This window comes from Nicotiana tabacum, chromosome 24 (assembly GCF_000715075.1).
Source record: "Nicotiana tabacum cultivar K326 chromosome 24, ASM71507v2, whole genome shotgun sequence".
NCBI classification, from domain to species: domain Eukaryota; kingdom Viridiplantae; phylum Streptophyta; class Magnoliopsida; order Solanales; family Solanaceae; genus Nicotiana; species Nicotiana tabacum.
The window spans coordinates 51,575,389-51,597,956 of NC_134103.1; the positions used below are offsets into that span (position 1 = coordinate 51,575,389).

At 39.1% G+C, this 22,568-nt stretch overlaps 2 protein-coding genes across 2 annotated transcripts; both read right to left on the reverse strand.

Annotated features, from left to right (window-relative positions):
* Positions 1 to 18,338: 18,338 nt before the first annotated feature.
* Positions 18,339 to 19,286, reverse strand: LOC107792228 (uncharacterized). The gene is made up of 3 exons (XM_016614420.2): positions 18,902 to 19,286; positions 18,715 to 18,833; positions 18,339 to 18,629 (listed from the first exon to the last, which is right to left on the reverse strand). Exons 1-3 carry the CDS (start codon positions 19,284 to 19,286, stop codon positions 18,339 to 18,341), a joined length of 795 nt encoding a protein of 264 aa, XP_016469906.2.
* Positions 19,287 to 19,907: 621 nt separating this feature from the next.
* LOC142178424 (uncharacterized) lies at positions 19,908 to 22,392 on the reverse strand. Its single transcript, XM_075247817.1, has 2 exons — positions 20,800 to 22,392; positions 19,908 to 20,704 (listed from the first exon to the last, which is right to left on the reverse strand). Exons 1-2 carry the CDS (start codon positions 20,900 to 20,902, stop codon positions 20,124 to 20,126), a joined length of 684 nt encoding a protein of 227 aa, XP_075103918.1. The 5' UTR covers positions 20,903 to 22,392; the 3' UTR covers positions 19,908 to 20,123.
* Between the last annotated feature and the right edge of the window lie 176 nt (positions 22,393 to 22,568).

Sequence of the window (22,568 nt, forward strand, 5' to 3'; positions counted from 1 at the left end):
TGTTGCCGGCACCATCATGCTACTCTTTTGTATCTATTAGAGGCTCCGTAGACATAGCATGGGTGGCACCCTTGTTTTAGGAAGTCAAATTAGAAATGTTGTATTTGTATCATATGTTTCCACTCCTAAACTATGAATGTGTAATGTAATATTTTGGGAAATCTTGAATGAAGTTCTAACGGTAATGAAATTCGGAGTATTCACGTAACCTTCTCATTGTCTAATTAATGAAATATATCTTCTCTTTGTTCATGGGCGAGTTTGGGTAGAAGGCCTCGTACACACTTGCTTGGCCGGATTATCTCGGTTGAGCACCAGTCGCGCTCCCCGAGGTCGGGGCGTGATACATAAAGGTCGGGACAGGGCCCCGCCATACCAATCAATATATGTCCAAAGCATACTGACCAAATAGGCAACTCCAGAGCAAGTAGAGTGCAGCAACACCGGCCATTGAGTTGATAGCCTACTAGGAGGACTGTCAACCTATCTATCGGGACCTGCTGGCATGAAAAACAGCATCCCCAAGCAAAAGGGACATCAGTACGAATAAAGTACTGAGTATCTAAGGCATGAAAAGTAGTATATAAAAGACATGAAAGAAACATGTTGTAAAGAACTCAACCTGTAAATCTGAATAGTTTAGTGAATTATGAAATATTTATAATGTCATGCATATGCGTATAAATGTCATACCACGCATAGGTATATGCTTACATAACATCATCAAGCCTTTGAGGGCATCCCATCATATCATCTCGGCCTCCGTGGGCGAAAACATCAACGTATACCAGCTGATAAGGTGATGGTGTGTATATAATGTCGTAACCTTTCCCCATACCCCATATACATATAATATATGCGTATATAACGCCATCTTGTCATGGGTCAATGTACATGTATAAATGAATGAAATGCATAATGAAGTAAGTCAATAAGATCTCTTGGAATGTCATAAGATCAATATGCCTTCGATTAATATCATGAAATAAACTTTATCAACTTACATATTTTTTGAGACCCATGAACACATGATATAATAATAGGACACATGGGGAATTAAGAACATAGGCACCCCTTGTACTTCTATGAATAGAGTCATTTGTGAAAGTTGCGCGTTTGCTCGTTTTGTTTGTATCATATGGATCATGTCAAAAGGAAAGAAGGGATAGCCTTAACATAGCTTCGTCGTTTACTTAACCACAAGGCAACGGTCCAGCCCGTTAGTACTTCAATCTACAACAAACAATAAGGGACCATTGTTAAGCTTACGGAAGCTAGAAGTCAACACAAATGAGTGACTAGCTCGTCTACGAAATTTTGGACTGCACCTTCCCTTATTCTTTTCACTTTACTCAAATCAAACAACAATAACAACATGTATACATCATTTTCAAACCTTATCTCCATCACAATATATCACAAAACGACAACCATAGCAGTGTCAAACAACCTGAAGATGTATCGACGAACGACCAGCCCATCATTATGCCATTATGTGGTTTTTCTCCGAACCCTTTCTCCTCCAAAACTCCATAAAACAACAGCAAAACATACAACCCAAAAACTACACGAAACCACCCACAAAATAATCCATTACAAGTTGAATAACTCGAACTCACAGTTTTCTATCACCGTCCCGTAATTTGTTACAATTATTGAATGAATTTCTTTACTTTTAAAGAAGAAAAAAAATGGATGAAAGAGGGGAGTATACTTACCTTATTTGATGAATATCTTGGCTCCAACCTTGGTTCTTCAACCCTTAGGTTTTCCTCCAACTAGAACTTAAAAATAAGAGAAAATCATTTAGAATTTTGTGTTGATATTTTTGAGAGAAGTTTGATGGGGTGTCTCTCTCTCTCTTTTTTGATCTATAATTAGTGTAATATCTAAAGGAAATCAGTACTTAAAAGGGCTCTCTGGCCGACTCAAACTAGCCCCTTTTTGGACATATTTCGTCCTTTCATTTAAGCAAGTAGGTGACACACCTACTTGTCACTTATGCAGTCTGCGGAGTCTCGCGAAATACAAATGTCTATCTACTTCGATATCGTATCGATGAAAGGTTTAATGCGTTAGAAACTAGACTCGTAGATCTTCAATTTGGTAAGTGGATAATCCCGTAGTTCAAAGTATATTGGGAGAAAAGCTCAGCTACATTTGACCTAATTTTCAGCACATTTATGAATGTAACTTGTGATGACCTTTGCCAACTTTTGTTCCACAACTCGCTTGACTTCAAACATAACACACGGCTATCATACAACAAAAATAACTCATAACATAAACTCCTTATCATTTTAAGCACCCTAGTCTAACTCTAAAAGTACATGTTATAACATTCCCAACTTGCCGACTTTCGACGAAACTTATTTTCTTCAATTCGTTTAGCTTCTAAGCCTTCCAACCCTCTTGGTACTTGAAGCTCATGATCTTAAATATTTATACCCTCCAAGGTAACATTATTAAAATTCAAAGATAATCTCATTTCTGAGCTTACATTAATTGACTTACGATATATTTTTACGTACGAAACATGGGGTGTAACAACGGACTAGTTCAAACAAAGTTATTTACAAATAAGTGCCCTAATGCAGCTCAAAATCATTAGGTGGTGGATCTGCTCTTTTAACACCCATTGTCATATGTCTAAACCCCCTTTCGCGAGAAAACGGGGTGCGACTATTATGGGTAATATTTATCTTCACAAAGTTTTGGAATCCGGGCACGTGGACCCGATTGTTGACTTTGTTAACTTTTCGAGCGGAGTTGGAAATTATTATAAATTGATTAATTATGAGTGTTGGAGTATATTTTTATTGGTTTGCATAAATGTTTGACCAGTTTCGGGTTGATGAGCATCAGTTTCAAGAGTTAGAGAGGCGTTGGAGCCGGTTATGGAACTTCGGAACGAGGTAAGTCTCCTGTCTAACCTTGTGAGGGGGAAACTACCCCGTAGGTATTAAATTGTTATGTGCTACTTGTTATGGGTGCTACGTACACACGAGGTGATGAGAGTCTGTACATAGCTAAAAGCAAGTTTATGTCCGGGTAGACTTAGGACTTTATCATGTAATATTTGAATTATTTGAACTCAATTTGCTTGCTTAATTAATTGAATTTCTAATTGAAATTTATTTGGGAATATATTAGGCCGAGCTTTTTCACCTTGAGCTGTTTGGTGAGACATTTAATAAACGGTAAAAGTCAAGTATACTTTATGCTCCTATACATGTATTGTAAGCATGTGACTCGTAATTCTATAAGTATTTTCCTTTCCTATGGATCGGGCCGAACACCTCGGCAATATATTGAGATGCATCTATGGTTCGCAGCGGTCGACCCTCAGCAATGTACACACTACTCTGGATCGGACCGTACGACCTCGACATAATCGTGCGCGATACTGCTAGGAGTCCGAATATTCATGAGATCCCCCTTTGATCGAGACCTGGCATTCATATGGTATTCCTTATCCGTCTAAGATTTGCACTTGATATTTTCGGATCTGTTGAGATAGCATATGAGATTTGAGAGATTTATATCACCAAAAGAAATGTTGGAGGATTAGATGAGTTGCAGTTTTTACCTCATGGTTACTGTTGTGTTTCATATTTGTTTATAATTTATTATATTGTTTTATTGGACCAATGAGAGGTGTTGATGTCGACCCCTCATCACTACTTCTCCAGGGTTAGGCTAGATACTTACTAGATACACGTTGATTTACGTGCTCATGCTACACTTCTGCACTAAATGTGCAGGATCTGACAGGTTCATTTAGTGGTCATCTTGGCGCGTAGGCGCAGCTACTGAGGACTTTATGGTGAGTTGCATTCCATGCTACGTGTCGCAGGCCACAGAGTCTCCATCATACTTATTTACATTATCTTTTCTATTTTGTATTCCAGACAGATGTTGTATTATTATTGTACTCCTTAGTATATGCTCATGCACTTGTGACACCGGATTTTGGGATATTATAGTTGATGTTTATGGATTTGCATAATATTGTCATCTTTTATTTTTATATCTTACTAATTATGTATGTACCTATGACCTTCCATGCGTAAACTTCTTTACTTAATAAAATTTATAATTTTGAAAGTAATAAAATGAATGATTAACGTGATAGTTCATCGTTGGCTTGCCTAACGGTGACGTTGGGCGCCATCACGGCCTACAGTGGGTTTTGGATCGTGACGTCTCCATTATAACACCAACACCCAATGAAGTAACCCCACCTTAATGCAACCGAGTAAATACCTACTCCATGCACACTACATCCATCACAAATAACAAACCCAAATCATCCTATGATTTTCATATACCCGTAAAGTGTAATATATCATGTATTTAGAAATTTCCTTGCTCAAGTCAATCCTTAAAACTAACCTCATCAAGTCATAACTAATCCACAAACATGCCTCATACCGAAACAAATACAACACATAACGGTGTCATCTAATTTTCGATAGCAGACTCCCCCACTTTGCTCTAAGCCATAGAACATAATATACGATAACACACAATACCTTTACTTCAAAAATGCCACTATCTTGCACCATAATTCAGCCAAATCCTTCATAAACTTATGTAGCACTAATCATACAATACCTCAAATCATCTACGAAACCTACATTCATCCTCGTGATAGTCAAGCCAACTTCTTCAAGCGATCCAAACTCAAATTGCAACACACATAACCCACTGGTAGGAAGAAACTCTCCAAAAAACATGAGAAGAATCACACATCCGTAGACTACCCTGCAGGTGATAACCTACCTGCTTAGCCTCAAACTGGCATCCCTCCATGACCCTCATCACAGTCGCAACCACTATGCAATCGCAAAATCCTCCTCGGCCTGAACCTGTCAAAGAGGCATAAGAATCTACTTCACTCAACAAATGAGCAACTGAAAGATCCCTCAACACAGTCATATTTTGAGACCATACAACACATCAAGATAGAAATCAAGCACCCACAATCCTTTTCACCTCTAAAGCAAACTCTTCTCGTCCTATCCAAAGCATAGTCCTCAGTCACAAAATACTCATCATATATCCATCCAACAACTCACCGACATATCAATCCCACTCTTCGGGACACTACCGGGCATAGAGTCCAAAAGCACATACTCACTCAACCAAAACCACAGATCCCAAGCTGTGGTCCAAACTACGACCTTGTAATGACCTGGTCGGTCATTTTGAGTATTGTATCCTTGTTCCTCAGTTTAGTGCTTATTCTATGTTCATTTGTGGTTATGTAACTTACAGGGGTGGTTGGTTTAGTTCCGGGAATGTTTTGGAATAAATTGGGGCACTTAGTCCCAAGGTTGGAAGCTTAAGTTGAAAGAGTTGGTCGAATGTTGACTTATGAGTAAAATACTCCAGAATTGAGTTTTGATGGTTCTAATAGCTTCGTATGGTGATTTTGGATGTAGGAGTACGGCTGGATATTGATTTGGACATCCTTAGGTCGTTTTGGCTTGAATTGGCGAAGGTTTGGAAAGTTGAGAAGTTTGACCGAGAGTTGACTTTGTTGATATCGGGCTCGAATTTTGGTTTCGGGAGTTGGAATAGATCTATTGTGTCATTTATTACTTGTGTGAAAAAATTTAGGTTAATCAGAGTTGGTTCGATATGTTTCGGCATTAGTTTTAGAAGTTGGAAGTTCAATAGTTCTTTAGGCTTGAATTGGGGTGAGATCGTGATTTCAATGTTGTTTGATGTGATTTGAAGCTTAAAATAAGTTCGTATCTTGTTTTAGGACTTGTTGGCATAATTGGATGGTGTCTCGGGGGCCTCGGGTTTGTTTCGGATCAAGTTTGGACTCATTTTGGACTTTGTGGGATTGCTGATATCTGTGCTTCTAGTTTCCTCTTTCGCGATCGCGTGAAGTGGGACGTGATCGCGTAGAGTCTCTTTCTGGTAGCTGGGAATTTCTTCTATGCATTCACGATATGGTAGACGCGATCATGGAGTTCTGAGATTTTGTGTTACGCGAACGCAGGTGTATGAACGTGTTCGCGAAGAAGGTAGGAGAGGCATGGGATTCAGACGCATTGTTCTTTACGGTCGCGTGAGTCAGTCCGCAATCGCGCAGGTTTGAAAGATTGGTCACCGCGTTAGCGACCTTGAGGGTGCGTTTGCGTAGAAGGGATTTTGGTAACTGAGGATATTGTTCTTCGCGATCACGTGGGATGTTCCGCGATGGCGATGTGTAATCACTGGGCAGTAGCTTTAAAATTCCAAATCGAGGGTTAGAGTATTATTTTCACATTTTGAGTTGGAGAACTCGATTTTGGGCGATTATTTAGGGGATTTTCACATCTTGGATTGGAGTAAGCCTTTTTTACTCCGATTCATCATTATTCCATGATTCTATCTTTGTTTTAGCATTTAATTAGTGAATTGAAGTGAAGAAATAGGGAATTTTGTGAAAACTTTGGAAAAACAAAAAATGGAGGTTTGAAGGTCTATTTGATGTCGGAATTGGATGATTTTGGTATGGTTGGACTCGTTATTGAATGGGTGTTCGTATTTTATAAGTTTTTTTGGGATCCGAAATGTGGGCCCGGGGTTGACTTTTTGGATTGAATTTTTGAATTTGGTTAAAGAACTTAGCTTTATCGTATGGGATCGATTCTTATAGTTTGTATTAATTATATTAAGTTGTTTGTGACTAGATTCGAATCGTTCGGAGGCCGATTCGCGAGGCAAGGGTTTGTTGGAGCATTGAGTTGCGCACTTTGAGGTAAGTAACACTTCTAAACTTTGTACTTAGGGTATGAATCCCTGAAATACTTGTTACATGGTTGTTGTTGGGGTGACACACATGTTAGGTGACGGGCGTGTGGGCGTGCACCATGGTAATTATGACTCGGTTGATTCTGTGGTACTGTGTAGTTATCTAATCTTGTTTTATCCGTGTAATTCCTACTTGATAGAGTAATTGAGCTGTGATCCATGTTATAAATCATGTTTAGGCTATGTGCTTATTCTATTGGGACCCACAGAGGTCATTTCTGCTGTTGAGTTATTTGCTTAAGTTGCAATTATGTACTCGGTCATATTTATTCATCTACATATCACATCTCAGTCTCTGTTATCATTTATTGTTACATCATTTATCATTATTTGGGCTAAGTGGTATGAGACTTTTGAGTCTGTGAGACTAGAGGGATTGATGATTGGGTTGGGTCCTAAGAGCCGGATTGTGAATGATATGGTGGATCGGGCTTCACGCCGCAGTAGTCCATATTGGCTTTATATTTATTTTTATTATTATGGATTGGGTTGCACATTGTAGCAGGCTTTATTGGCTTATTTATTATTATTGATTGGGCTGCACGCTGCAGCAGGCCTTATACGCTTTATTTTAGCGCTTGGGTAGGATCCGCCCCTCCGGAGTCTGACATACCAGTAGTGAGCGCAAGCATAGTGATTTATATGTATGTGCTTTGGTGAGGGGCATAGATGCCAGGCACCCGTACAGTGCTGAGTGATTGTGTATAATGAGTGGGAGTTTGAGATATACAGATTGAGTACTATGAGAGTGTGAGTACCTGGGATTATCAATGTGATGCATTACATTTGACATGCATATTTGACATGTAGGCATAGAAATGTAACGTTCCCCATGCTAGCTGTACTTGGCATATTTTATTAGTGCTGAGCATAGATTGTTGAACTTGAAAGCATGCCTAAATTTCTCTACTGTGTACGAGCTAAATATGGATGTTCTCTGAGTTACTACTGCCATTATCTTGTTATATTTGTGTTGTCATTATTTTGATTTGGATTGTATCTTTCTGAGCTCGTCACTGCCTTCAGCCAGAGGTTAGTCCTGTTACTTATTGAGTACATTGGGTTGGTTGTACTTATAGTACACTCTGCAATTCGTGAGCAGATCCAGGTACATCTGGACGCGGTGATTGCTAGATCTGGTACTAGTACTGCTCGGAGACTTCGAGGTAGCTGCTATGACGACCGCAAACCTTGACTCTCCTTCCTTTCATTTTTATTCAGTACTGTTTTATTTTCTCAGATAGTTGTACTAGAGTTTTAGATTATGGTGACCTTATTAACTCATGTACCTAGTGACACCAGGATTTTGGGATTGTTGTAGTTGAGTTATAGTTGTTTTATCAGTTATCCATGAAATTTTCCACTGTTGAGCTTACTTAATCTTGTTTTTAATTCAAATGCGTAGTTGTTATGTGATCGTTGGCTTGCCTAGTTCTAAGGCCCCATAAAAGTTTACCTAGAACCTGGGGTTTCGTGGTGCCGATGTAGGCTAATGCCTAACTGGGCTGAACCCATAAATCTCTTCCTAATTATGGTTCAATTTTGTCATCTCTCAAATAGATTAAAGTCGCTAGGATTGTCGGGACGTTTTAGTAAATTAAGCAAAACTCAAGCGAGGTATGTTGGCTAAACTCCTCTTGTAGAATTGAATTCCATGATGTCGTCATAAGTTGCAATTATGATTGGCTCAAGTTCTTATTTCTCATGTTCGGAGTCCTTCCTAATAAATTTGATTATTCTAAATAAGTGTAGTGTTGAAAGATGTATGTACTCAAGATGTGTTCCAAATGTTCCTATCATATCATGATCTTCTCCGAGAATGTAACTGAGTATGACCAATGTATCAAAGGTGTTATGATTTAAAATCATGTTTCAATTGCAAGTTATTATGCCTAATTATGGAAGAAAAACTCAATGTGCTTAAGACCCTTATTGCTCATATATATACTTAATGTCTCGATTGGAAATGCCCTCAATGTTGATAATCCATGATGATGTTTCAAAATGAAAGGAGTGAGTATGAAATATGAAATACGGCTAACGTGCCAAGAACGAAATTACACTTGTGGCCACTAGTGCCAATGAAATGAAAAGACGTGCGAAAGATTATGAAATGAACTGTAACTCCTTTTTATATTAAATATTTTGGGAGCATCGTTTAGTCACCGAGGAAGGGTAGGTTGAGATAACCTTACCCCGAAACTACACGTGCCGGTGTAGGATTGATTGAGGGGTAAATCCCCGTATTGATGTGTTGAGATTGTTCCCCTTCAATGGGATGAGATTGATGTGTTGAGATTATTCCCCTTAATTGGGATGAGATGATTTCTACGGAATGTGATGTGATGTTTGTCACGCCCCAAAATCGGGGAGCGCGACCGGCGCTCAACCCGGCCGAGCAAGCCTGTTAGGTTTCCTTCTACCCAAACGCATCCATGAATAAAGATAATACATATTTTCGTTAATTAGACAATAAGGTGATCATGTCTACAATACCAATTCATTACCATTAGTTACTTCGTTTAATAAGTCTCAAAACACACACCTTCATGGTTCAAAGTGGAACAAGTGATTTAATCACAACTCAACTTGTTTAATATTCCCAACGCCCATATATAACCCACACTAAGTCTACAGAGCCTCTAAAAATACTAAAGAGAACAATGATAGTGTCGGCAACAAGGCTCCGGCTATACCTTAAAACACGATAACACATACAAAACAAAAGATGCACAACCCTGGAATGAGATGGGGCTCACCAAGTCAGCTGGGAAGAATGAGCACCGCTATCACTAGTCAATATCCTCCGTTGTGGAACCACCTGCATCTATTAAAAATGTAGCGCCCCCGGCAAAAGGGACGTTAGTACATGTCGAATAATACTAGTATGAAAACCAAACACCAATTTAAGAATTCGGAAATACAATATGAATATGATGATTCAGGGTGACAATAGAATAGCATAGATAGCCATTTAAGCCAAAGCAAGCTTATTAAGAGCTGGCAATAACATTTATAGAATTTAAGATGAGATCCTCTGTAACCATTTTCACACAAAGCGGCCCCGTCGCCTCAACCCAATGTATGCAGGTGGAGGTGTAGGCACAATACCAAAACTCTACTCAAGCGGCCCTGCTGCCTCACACCCAACGTATGCGGGTGAAGGTATAACCACAATACCAAAAACCTACACAAAGCGGCCATGCCACCTCACCCCAATATATGCGGGTGGAAATGCATCAACGATACCAATACCTACACAAAGCGACTATGACGCCTCACCCCAATATATATATATATATATATATATGTTGGTGGTGGTGCAACAACAATACCACAATCGTACATAAAGCGGCCTTGCCGCCTCACCCCAATGTATGCGGGTGGAGGTGTAATCCCAATCACAATCTCTATACAATTTAGCATAATAGTTTTCACGTAAGTTACGACTTGGAATTATAACATGTAGATACACAATCCATAGATTGGAACACATCCTCAATTTATAATACAGCATAATAAGAGCATTTGAAACATGAATTGAACAAATATCTTTGTCACAAAACTTATTCGGAATACTCGATTTGTAATAAACACTTTGGAACTTACAAGGGTAATGGGGGTTCCAATTCTTAAAGAAGAGTTTAGCCAACATACCTCACTTGAGCTTCCTTACACTCTAAAATATTTCAAAAATCTTAGCAACTTCAATCTATTTTGAAAATGTAACAAATTGAATCAAAATTAGGAAGATGATCATGGTTCTAGCTCATTTAAGCATTTTATCAAACACTAGGTGTGCATTAAGGTTTCAAGGTCCTTTTATGGAGGATTCCATCATTCCACAACCCATTCTTTACCATTTTTAGCTCAACAATCTTCCTACACCCCTTTATAACATATGCATGCAAAATAACCAACTCCCATACCCAAGAATTATCTTACCAATTACCCATTTCTAGTTAACTTTCGAAATGAAGGGTTAGGGTGTAGAATCTTACCTCTAGGATGAAAACCTAGTGAGTTTTCCTTGTTAATCATCTAAGATTCGAGCAACAATTGAAGAACAAATTGTTGAAGAACTCTCTCCCACTCTAGGGCACTCTCTAACCCTCAAAATATCAGATTTTTGCTCAAAGGATGGTACAGATCGTCTATTTAACGAAGTAGGATGGGGTTATAAAAACCCAAAAATGAAGCTCCAAAAACAGGATATGCGGTCGCATATGCGACCGCAGAATGGATATGCGGTCCGCATATCGGCCGCACAATTTGGCCCCAAAAGCTGATGTCGCCTCTCTGGGTCTGCGGTGATTATGCGGCCCGCAGACCTGTTCTGCGGTCGCATAATGCACCGCAAAACTGGTTTGCGGTCGCATAATGTACCGCAGTCTTCCTCCAAATCTTGTCCCGCATCTGCTTCACTCTGCGGCCATTATGCGGTCCGCAGAATGATTCTGCGACCGCATAGTGGGCCGCAGAAATACCCTCTTCTGCCAAAAATTTTTCTTTACTCCCCAGTGCATTGTTAAACCCAAAAAGTCCGAGCCAAGAATTTCTACAATCCCCAAACACATAAGCCTACTTCGGCACCATGAAACCTTAAATTCCTTGACGAAATACTACGGGGCCTTACAATGTCGACCCATATGACATTGTGGTGAGAGGGCTTAGCCGATCGGGCTGAGATCAGAAGTTATGTCGCGCACATGGTGGCGTTGTGATTGGATGTCTTGGGTGAGATAGCTTAGCCGATTGGGCCGTGATCAGACTCCGTGCTAATAACACGGTGGTATACCGGTACTAAAGATCTCCCAACTTAAAAATATTGAAATTTATCTTTCTCTTAACTTGACACTTTAATATTGTTTGAGGCTCGCATTGATTCTATATTTCTTTCTCATTGTACTATTACTCGTTCTATTGAGAGGGTATTTAGTCTTACATACTAGTACTATTCCATATGTACTAACGTCCCTTTTGCCGGGGACGTTGCATCTTTAATGGATGCAGGTGATTCCACAGCATGCGACATCGATCAATGATAGCAGTACACCCTCTTCTCAGCTGACTTGATGAGCCCCACTTCATCTCAGGGTCTTGTATCTTTTGTTCCTTATGTATAGTGTTTTGAGTTATAGCCGGGGCCTTGTTGCCGGCACCATCACACTACTCTTTTGTATCCATTAGAGGCTCCATAGACATAGTGTGGGTTGTATCTTGATTTTGGAAAAGTCAAACTAAAAGTGTTGTATTTGCATCACATGTTTCCACTTCTAAACTATGAAAGTGTAATGTAATATTTTGGGAACTCTTGATTGAAGTTCTAATGGTAATGAAATTGGTGTTGTCCATGTAATCTTCTCATTGTCTAATTAATGGAATATATCTTTGTATACGGGTAATACCGAGCCAATGAGCATTCCGATTTCTCAGTGAGGCAAACGGAGCAGGGACGAGACCGTAAGGAATCGGAATCAAAGCCAGGAGCATATCGTATCAGGGCTCGAGAAAAGCACCTTCTCTCGGAACCATCGAGACCACGTCCTCCGGATCCGGTTCGAGTCCCAAGACTTCGAAGAGCATTACCAAACCACCGCACATGTCTAACAAAGGGTCGTGATATCCGTACCCAACCGGATATCACGGCGTGAATCTAGGCCCGTATCGGCAGAAAATCAGTGACTAGCAAAAAGGGAGACTTTTACCTTTCTTAGAATTGTACCCACGGGGCTTCTTAGCCTCCCTACCCTCTTTCTCCTGCCTGTGGATAAGCCCTAACCTCCTAGAAATCCCATAACCCGATGAAATACAGTCTCTACAACTCCCGTGCCATCCCAAATTTAAGGTTGTATGTGAGTCCCTCAACAAATCTACGGACTCTGTCTCTCATTAGAAACCAAAGGAGCTGCATAGTGGGATAACTCTGTAAACTTCATAGCATAGTGGGTCACAGTCATACCCTCCTGGCGCAAATGTTCAAACTTACTATGCAACTCGTCCCTACGGTTACGTGGGATAAACTCCCCCAAGAAAAGATCTGAGAACTAAGACCATGTAAGTGGTGTTGCGCCAGCTGGCCTACTCGCCTCATAAGTCTGCCAACATCTGTATACTGGCCCTTCAACTGCAAGGTAGTAAAATTGACCTCGTTCCACTTCACCAAACCTAAATTACTCAGAATACGATGACACTGATCCAACAAACCGTGTGCATCCTTAGTAACCCCTATACCGAATTGGCATGGAGTCTCTGAATCCTCTCCAACCTCCTATACTTCTCACAAAATGCGACTTGCCCTACCTTAGGCAGACCTGCAACTACTTGTTGCACCGGTAGAACACTCGATGTTTAGTAAACATGATTCAACTGCTCTGGCATACATGTGGTGGGAGTCTAGGCTCCTCCCCCAGCCTATGAAGTAGCTGGTGCAACCGGATTCAACCCTGCATGGGCAAAGCTCTCAAACATACTCATAAAATCAACCTAGGTCTCTTGAACTCCAGGGGTAGACATAGGCCCCTCAGGTGCCCAAGCGGGTCCCACCAGCTCAACATGATTGGGCTTTTGTTCCTCAACTGGAGCTACTGGTGGCTCCACCACTGCTGCTTTAGTAAGGGCTCCAGTTGTGTCGCGTGCCCCACCTCGGCCTCTACCTTAGCCCTAGCCTCTCGCGGCTCTAACAAGGGGCACTGGTGCCTGCTTAGCTGATCCAGTGGAATGTGTCCTCACCATATTAGAGAATAGAAGAGTAAGGATTCAAACTTTAGAATAAACAAATTCGTACGATAAATAATGAAAGAAAGTGAAGTTTCCTAACAGCCCGGTAGCCTCTCGAAGATAAGTACAGACGTCTTCGTACCGATCTACAGGACTCTACTAGACTTGCTCATGACTTGTACAACTTATGAACCTAGAGCTCTTATACTAACTTATCACGACCCAAAATCCCACCAATGGTCGTGATGGTACCTAACCTCTAAGACTAGGTAAGTCAACCACACAATGATACGAAACATCGAAATAAGATATAATAATTCTGAATTTAACATAAACAAAAAAATAAAGCTCTGACAAAGCCAAAAAGGTAGTACATATGCCAAACTCCCAAAATTAGGCAATACTAAGTTATAAGATCTAAACAGGATATATAACGAATCTCGATAAGTACAATATTGTTTTGAAGTAATACAATAGTATAAAAATAAGAGAAGTGGACTCCAAGGGTCTGTGGCGTCCATACAACACTACCTTGAATCCTCCAGAATAGTCCAAGCTCACTTTCGATGACCGCTACCTCTAGCACCCGGATCTGCATGAAATGTGCAAAAGTGTAGCACGAGTAAGGGACAACATGTATTCCTAAGTAACAATACTAACATCGGTGAAGTAGTAACGAGGTTCAAATCATGTAATACTTACTAATCAACTAACCTATGCAACATCTCAAATAACAGACAACAAGAATATAACGAGATGTAGTACCATCAACACAACAATACAAGAGTTATTAACTCATCACAGGTAAATCGTGTTTGACAAAAGAATTATCAGTCAATAACAGAGGGATAGAGCTGCATGTTAAAAGCAACGTGAAATCAACTTGATGAGGAAAGGCAACAAGTTTCATCAACAAGAAACTTGATGAGGAACTTTATGAGGAATAGAGGGATAGAGTAGCATGTTAAAAGCAACTTTGAATGAGGAATACCAGCCTTATACTACACATTTCATCAACAAGAATGCCACCCTTGTACTCCACATATCATCACCACAAGAATGTCACCCTTATTCTCCATATATCATCAACAAGAATGACACCCTTATACTCCACATATCATCGCTATAGATTCCACCCTTATACTCCACATATCATCGATATAAATGTCACCCTTATTCCCACATACCGTCACAATAACAATATCCGCCCCAACATGGCCAAATGTGCTATAAACAAAATAATTCAATATAATATTATATTATCAAGATACATATTATCATAATTCATCAATAAAGTGCACGAGGACATGAAAATAATAGGGTGCGGATGTTGCTCAAGATATAAGACATGACTACGGCTAAATCAATTTAGCAATAGTTCCACAAATGCTCATCTTGGCTAATTAGGAAGTATTAATCTTAAAACATGATCTCTAGCATGAAAGGATAAGCTCATATAGCCATACAAAGAATTACACATGTATCATAGAACACAATCAAATCAAGGCATGGCAAAAGCCTAGAGTCTAATCCGGTTATTTTTCATACATTACACCCGCATATACGTTTATCATCCCGCATACACGTCACATCACATACATTACAATTAGACAAATAAGGTCCAAGTCTAAGGGTTATTCTCTCACATAAGATTAGGCAAGATTGTTACCTCAATCGGGCAAAATCAACCCTCCAAAATTGCCTTTCCTTTAGAAACCACCTCTGACCGGCTCGAATCTAGTAAAAACAACTCAATAACTTCAAACAAATCCATAGGAAACAACCCCAAACAATAAAGCTCCGATCTTTAATCAAATCCTCAAAAGTCAACAAGTCCAACCCGGCCCAACACGGTCAAAACCCGAGTCAAAGTATAGATCCCGACTACCCATTACCCCACGAGTCCAAATATATTATTAGATTCCAAAATCGAGTCCAAATCGACTCCCAAATCCCTAATGTTTACTCTCTTAAGTTATAGACAAAAATCCCAAATTTCCTCTTTCAAATCCCATAATCTATTTGTAATCATCCATGGGAAAACAAGATAGTATCAAAATCAAGTAGAAATCACTTACCCTTAAAGTGGTGATGAAATTCTCCCCAAAAATCGCCTCTAGCAGAGCTCCAAAACTCAAAATAACGAAAAGTAAGCTAAAGCATTGAATTATAACACTACCCAGAAAATTTTTGTATTTGCGGACAATTCTGTCACTTATGCGACACTACTTCTGCGGTAGAAATATCGCATCTGCAAGTCCACTTAAACTCCGCTTCTGTAGTCACGCTGGAGCGACACACCTCCGCTTCTGCGCAAGTCCCCAAGTGTGCCTGCTTTCGCTTCTGCACTAAACTTCGCATGTGCACTCATAGATGAGCCAACTCTTCGCATCTGGGGATCCTCCAGCCTCCAGCAATACTCGCATCTGCGATCACCTGTCCGCTTCTGTAGACTTGCACTTGCACACAAAACCATGCATGTGCGACACACCAGCACCAGAACTGCCAACCAATATCAAATTGATCAGAAACTATTTAGAAACAAACCCGAGCCCCCCGAGACCCCCCAAACCTATCCAAAGGCTCAAAATACCATAATTAACATCAAACTAAGAATCGTCATTCAAAATCAGTCTCTTAAGTTCATAAACTTCGAACTTCATACCAAGCGCCTTTTTAAGCCTAACCAATCCGGATTTTAACCAAACTTCACAAAGAAATCCCAAATGACAAAACAAACTTATTTCAAGTCTCAGACAATAATTTGGACCTGATATCACCAAAGTCAACTCCGGTCAAGAACTTTCTAAACATTTAAATTTCTAACTTCCGACAATTAGAGCCAAAACATCCTAGGACCTCCAAATCTAAATCCGAACATACGCCTAAACCAAAATCACCATGCGAACCTATTGAAACCATCAAAATTCGAATTCGAGGTTGTCTATAATAAAGTCAAATCTCGGTCAACTCTTACAACTTAAGCTTCCAAAATGAAGATAAGTGTCTCAATTCACTCCAAAACCTTCCCGAAACCAAACCCAACCATCCCTGCAAATCATCAAATATCAAATACACATACGGGGAATATCAAATAAGGGAATGGGGCTAAAATACACAAAAAATCCCTGCTGGGTCGTTACATTAACATGCTAGTTTAACATTATGAATTTCATGTACTTGTATTACATGGTAGAACTGCGTAATCATACATTATTTCCTTATATGCACCATGCTAATAGATCTAGTTCTCATCATTCATCTGAGAGTGTTCTAGCTTGTGAATTCATGTTTCATTGGACGTGTGGATTCACATTCCGGTACTAAGATATTTATTCGGGTGTATGAATTTACATTCCGCCTGCATGTGGATATAGATTTGTTCCTCTAGAGTCACTGAACATTGAAATCCCACCGGCAGTGTGCACGCAAGGTTGTGGAGACATGGATTTGTGTCTAACACGTGAATATGTGTCGATTTTGGTATAAAGGTTGAGTCTTTATCATGCATAGATATTCTAGACTCATGTAGAATCTATTAAGACACTGCTCATAACTCGTAAGACCAGGGAACCTTGCTCTGCCACCATTTTATCACGGCCCAAATCCCAACAAGTCGTGATGGTACCTAACCCAAACTTCTAGGCGAACCAACCATAACTAGTATAACCCACATCAGAAAATCATCATATTAATAAGAAACAAAAATGCGGAATTTCAATAACTATCAAATAACTAGTGTCATAAGTCATGAGCAACTATAGATAGAAATACAACACCAATATGAGAAAATACATAATTTGTTGGAATATACATAAACATAAATACAAGATCCTAGGCTACCATGAACAAATGATAGCTAATAACTGAAATACTGATTTGTCTTTAATACTCGCTCTCGAACTCGGCATACCACTAATCGCATGTACTCAGTAAGTATCAAAACTAACATCAACGAACTAGTGGCAAGATTTTAGTCAAAAGATACTCACTTTATATAACTTGTGCAATTCAAAAGCATATACAAAAATAGAGAAAAATCCAAGAAATAGCGAATATCAATAATAAGGTATACAACCAAAGAGGAAAATAATAAGCATGCCTTTTCAAATAACAAAATGCACCAAATCTGTACATAAAGAAGATATGCAACAAATAGCATTAACTCGAATGCTCTTGCTTATGGATATGTAAAGCTCCATATCTATAAGCGAGAGGCTATAGAGGCATTTAGGAAAGTGTTTCCTTTCTCTCTTTTTTTTGGATAACCGTGGTGTCCCGGTCAGCTTGCGCGCACCTCGATTAATTCTATGGGATACCTGCCACCTACCACCAGCAACAGGTACTAGATAACTCTATCCACCAAAGCTTGAATAGATGGGAAGAAATCACCTAATCAGTATTTTGGATAGCGTGCGGCGACAAATAGCGACGAGGAACCGCTTCACTGAGGCGAGAGGCGCGCAGCAACGCGCTCGCCTTTTTTATGTGAAACGACAATTTTTGATGTGAAGCGACAATTTATACGAAAGCATAAAATATTATCTTTATATATATATAACTAAAAACTCAATAACAATAATATATTAATAAATATATCAATTCAAAAATTAAAAACTCAATAGATAGTCATAGTAGATTCATAAACTAAAGTCTAAAAGTCTAAAACAAGCAACATCTATTCTTCTTCAAGATTTTCAAATTTTAGAACTTCATGAATGTTAGCATTATATTGGCTATCATCTTCTTCATCAGCGGAGTCTTCATCAGAGCAAAAAAAAAATTGAACTTGCTACTCCCTTTCCCTAGTAATTTGAACTTGAAGAACTCCCTCTAAGACCATAGATATTCTCCTCAACTCCAGCCGCCATAGAAACAGTACCCCAATCAAGATCATCTCCTACATACACTTGTTCATCTTCATGATTTTGGGGGGCTCCAGTTAACCATTCATTTGCCTCGTCAATGTTATCCAACAAAATTGGATCAATGGTATCGCGAGCTTCATAACGTCGCCTCAATGTTCTATTATATTTAATATACAGTAGATCATTGAGACGCAATAGCTCAAGCCTATTCCTTTTCTTGGAGTGAATCTGCGCATAAATTGTTTAGATTAATTAATAGATACTAATAATAATATAATATAGAATATATTGATATAATAAATCTGCTTCTTACATGCTCAAATACGCTCCAATTTCTCTCGCATTCAGATGCACTACAAGTTAGGCTTAGTACTTTGATGGCAAACTTTTGCAAGTTTGGAGTTTGATGTCCAAATTGCATCCACCATTCAACTACAGAAAAATATTCTAAAAGTTAATAAGTATAAATCAAAAAAATTAAATTAAAGCTATAAGGATACCTGGCGACCTTATGTCTCTGGCTCTAATGGCCGCCTGTAAACCAAATAGGCCATCTACTTGTAAGTACCTACCAAACTCCTCCCCTATTTGATCTATCATCGCTAAATCGGGGACCAACTTCTCAAGACATTGATGGTATCCAACCCACACCTCTGAATCCAAAGTGTCATCTCTGGTGTTCTTGTAAAATAATTCCGGGTTTAGAAGATGGCCTGCTGCATGCAAAGGTCGATGGAGTTGATTCGACCACCTGCTATCAATAATCTCAAAAACTTTCTCATATTTCCTAACATCTCCCTCAAATGACGTTTCCATAGTCTCTTTGGCTCTATGCATAACTTCATAAAGATAGCCCATTGGTGGTTTTCTCTCCCCATCCACCATACGAAGCACCCTAATCAAAGGACCACCAACTTTAAGAGCTCGAACGATGTCATTCCAGAATGATGGAAAAATAAGAACTTTGGTAGTTTCTTTCCCTGCAGCTTCCTTTGCATATCTATTATCTTTCCATTCATTGGCAGTTTCAACCCAATGTATGCAGGTGGAGGTGTAAGCACAATACCAAAACTCTACTCAAGCGGCCCTGCCGCCTCACCCCCAACATATGCGGGTGGAGGTATAACCACAATACCAAAAACCTACACAAAGCGGCTATGCCGCCTCACCCCAATATATGCGGGTGGAAATGCATAAACGATACCAATACCTACACAAAGCGGCCATGCCGATCCCCCAATATATATATATATATATATATATATATATATATATATATATATATATATATATGCTATTTTGTGGTGCAACAACAATACCACAATCGTACATAAAGCGGTCTTGCCGCCTCACCCCAATGTATGCGGGTGGAGGTGTAATCCCAATCACAATCTCTATACAATTTAACATAATAGTTTTCACGTAAGTTACGACTTGGAATTATAATATGTAGATACACAATCCATAGATTGGAACACATCCTCAATTTATAATACAGCATGATAAGAGCATTTGAAACATGAATTGAACAAATATCTTTGTCACAAAACTTATTCGGAATACTCGATTTGTAATAAACACTTTGGAACTTACAAGGATAATGGGGGTTCCAATTCTTAAAGAAGAGTTTAGCCAACATACCTCACTTGAGCTTCCTTACACTCTAAAATATTTTGGAAATCTTAGCAACTTCAATCTATTTTGAAAATGTAACAAATTGAATCAACATTGATGGTATTCAACCCATACCTCTGAATCCAAAGTATTATTTCTGGTGTTCTTGTAAAATAATCTCGGGTTTAGAAGATGGCCTGCTGCATGCAAAGGTCGATGGAGTTGATTCGACCACCTGCTATCAATAATCTCAAAAACTTTCTCATATTTCCTAACATCTCCCTCAAATGACGTTTCAATAGTCTCTTTGGCTCTATCCATAATTTCATAAAGATAGCCCATTGGTGGTTTTCTCTCCCCATCCACCATACGAAGCACCCTAATCAAAGGACCACCAACTTTAAGAGCCCGAACGACGTCATTCCAGAATGATGGAGAAATAAGAACTTTGGCAGTTTCTTTCCCTGCAGCTTCCTTTGCATATCTATTATCTTTCCATTCATTTGAAAGAACTAGCTTTCTCAAGTTTTTCTTCTGCAAGTAAAAACTATGCAAAGTTAAGATAGCCGTTGCAAATCTAATCTTGACCGGTCTCACCAAATTTCTTTCATTTGTGAATTTCATCATCAAATTCAACAACAACGGCCTCTGACTGATGTAAGAATATATCTTGACGGCTTTAGTGAAAACTGTAAAAGTAACAATAATAATTTTATAGTTAATACTTAATAGGGCATAAGAATAAATAAAGTTAAAGCTTTAAAGATAACTATATTAAAGTTACCTGAAGCATATGGGTTTTCCTTGAATATGTCACCAAACATCAAGTTGATACAATAGGCAGCATATGGAGTCCAATAAATGTGTGGATACATAGCTTCCATCATCTTACACGCACTAACATTCTTACTAGCATTATCGGTAACAACTTATACAACAATTTTCTTTCCAATTTTATCAATAGTCTTTCTAAACAAGCTGTACATTTCGCTTCCATCCGTAGAAGAGTTGCTAGCATCGTAAGATTCAAGAAAAACACTCCCTCTTGGAGAGTTCACCAACACATTTATGATCATTTTTTCATTCCGTGTTGTCCATTTATCCATCATAATGGAACATCCAAACTTGTTCCATTCCACTTTATGCTCCTCAATAATTTTGTCTATCTTCTTCATCTCTTTTTTAAGATGAGTTACTCTAACTTCATGATAGCTAGGAGGCTTCATTCTTGGGCCATATTGTCCTACAGCCTCAATGAATTTGTCAAAAGTTTTGTAGTTAACATAGTTGAAAGGAAGCCCTACATCGTACATCCATGTTACAAAGGCACTTACGGCACGATCCCTCAAAATCTTCTTGGCTTCTAAACTTGAACCAGAATCACATTTTTCCTTTTCTTGTTGTTTTGCCGAAAAATAAAGATTGAGAGGACCTTTTGTCACCGTACGTGCCGTGGATGACCCACTAGAACTATTTGAAGATATCTTTTGAGTTTTGGGGCACCGATGTTTCATAATTCCATTTCATCATCTTTATCAATTAGATTCACCATGCTTCATAATTCATTTGAGTTATTGTCATATTTTTCTTCTCAACAAATGCTTTTACTTCCTCCCTAACCTCGGCCGAACAAAGAGGACATTGTATTACATTTTTAAATCCACCTATCAAATGTTTCTTGTGACGAGTTATTCCACCATAATATATTTTTTCACAAAACACACATTTAATTGCGGATCCTGATGAGCCTTGTATAGCATAATTCCAAGCTATATCATTTCGTTTATTACTATCGGATGATGTCATTTCAATATTGTTTTATAGAAAAAAATTATCAAGTCAATATACAATTAATTCTACTCTATAAGACTATGTCTATAACTGAAAAAACAAAGCAAAAAACAAATAGAGCCTAAAAAGAGACTCTACTGCCTCTGCTCTTCCTCTGCTGCTTGCTCAAAACAGAGCCAAAAAAAAATAAGAGAAGAAGAAAGAGGAAGGGAAGAAAGAAAGAAAGAGCCTCTGTTGTTTTGCTCGAAAAACAGAGCACAAAAACAGACCCTCTGTTTCTGTTGTTCTCGACAAAAAATAGAGCAAAAAAAAAATAGAAAGAAGAAGAGAAGAAGAAAGAAAGGAAATTCGAAGAAGAGAAGCATACTTGGGCTTTCAGATGGCAGAAACTTGATGAAGAAGACGATGGCACTTGGCAGAAACTTGAAGTTTTCAGATGAAGAAGACGATGGCACGGCCGCGACCCTAATCGCGAGCTCCTTGGCTGCTCTGTTGTTCGAAGTTGAAGAAGAAAGAAACTTCTGAGAGCTCAAGCCCTAATCGCGACCTTTTTCTTTAGTCTTTGCCCTTTTTTAAAAAAAAAAAAGCGACGCTACAGTCGCATCTCGCTACACCGTCGCCTCTCGCTACACAGGCAGAGGCGAGCGCTTTCTGTAAATTGCAACGCAACAGAGTAAAATAGCGACACAGTCTCGCATCGCTATTAGCGACGTAGCGCTCGCTATTTACAACATTGCACCTAGTATTTTTTGCCTCCGCTGG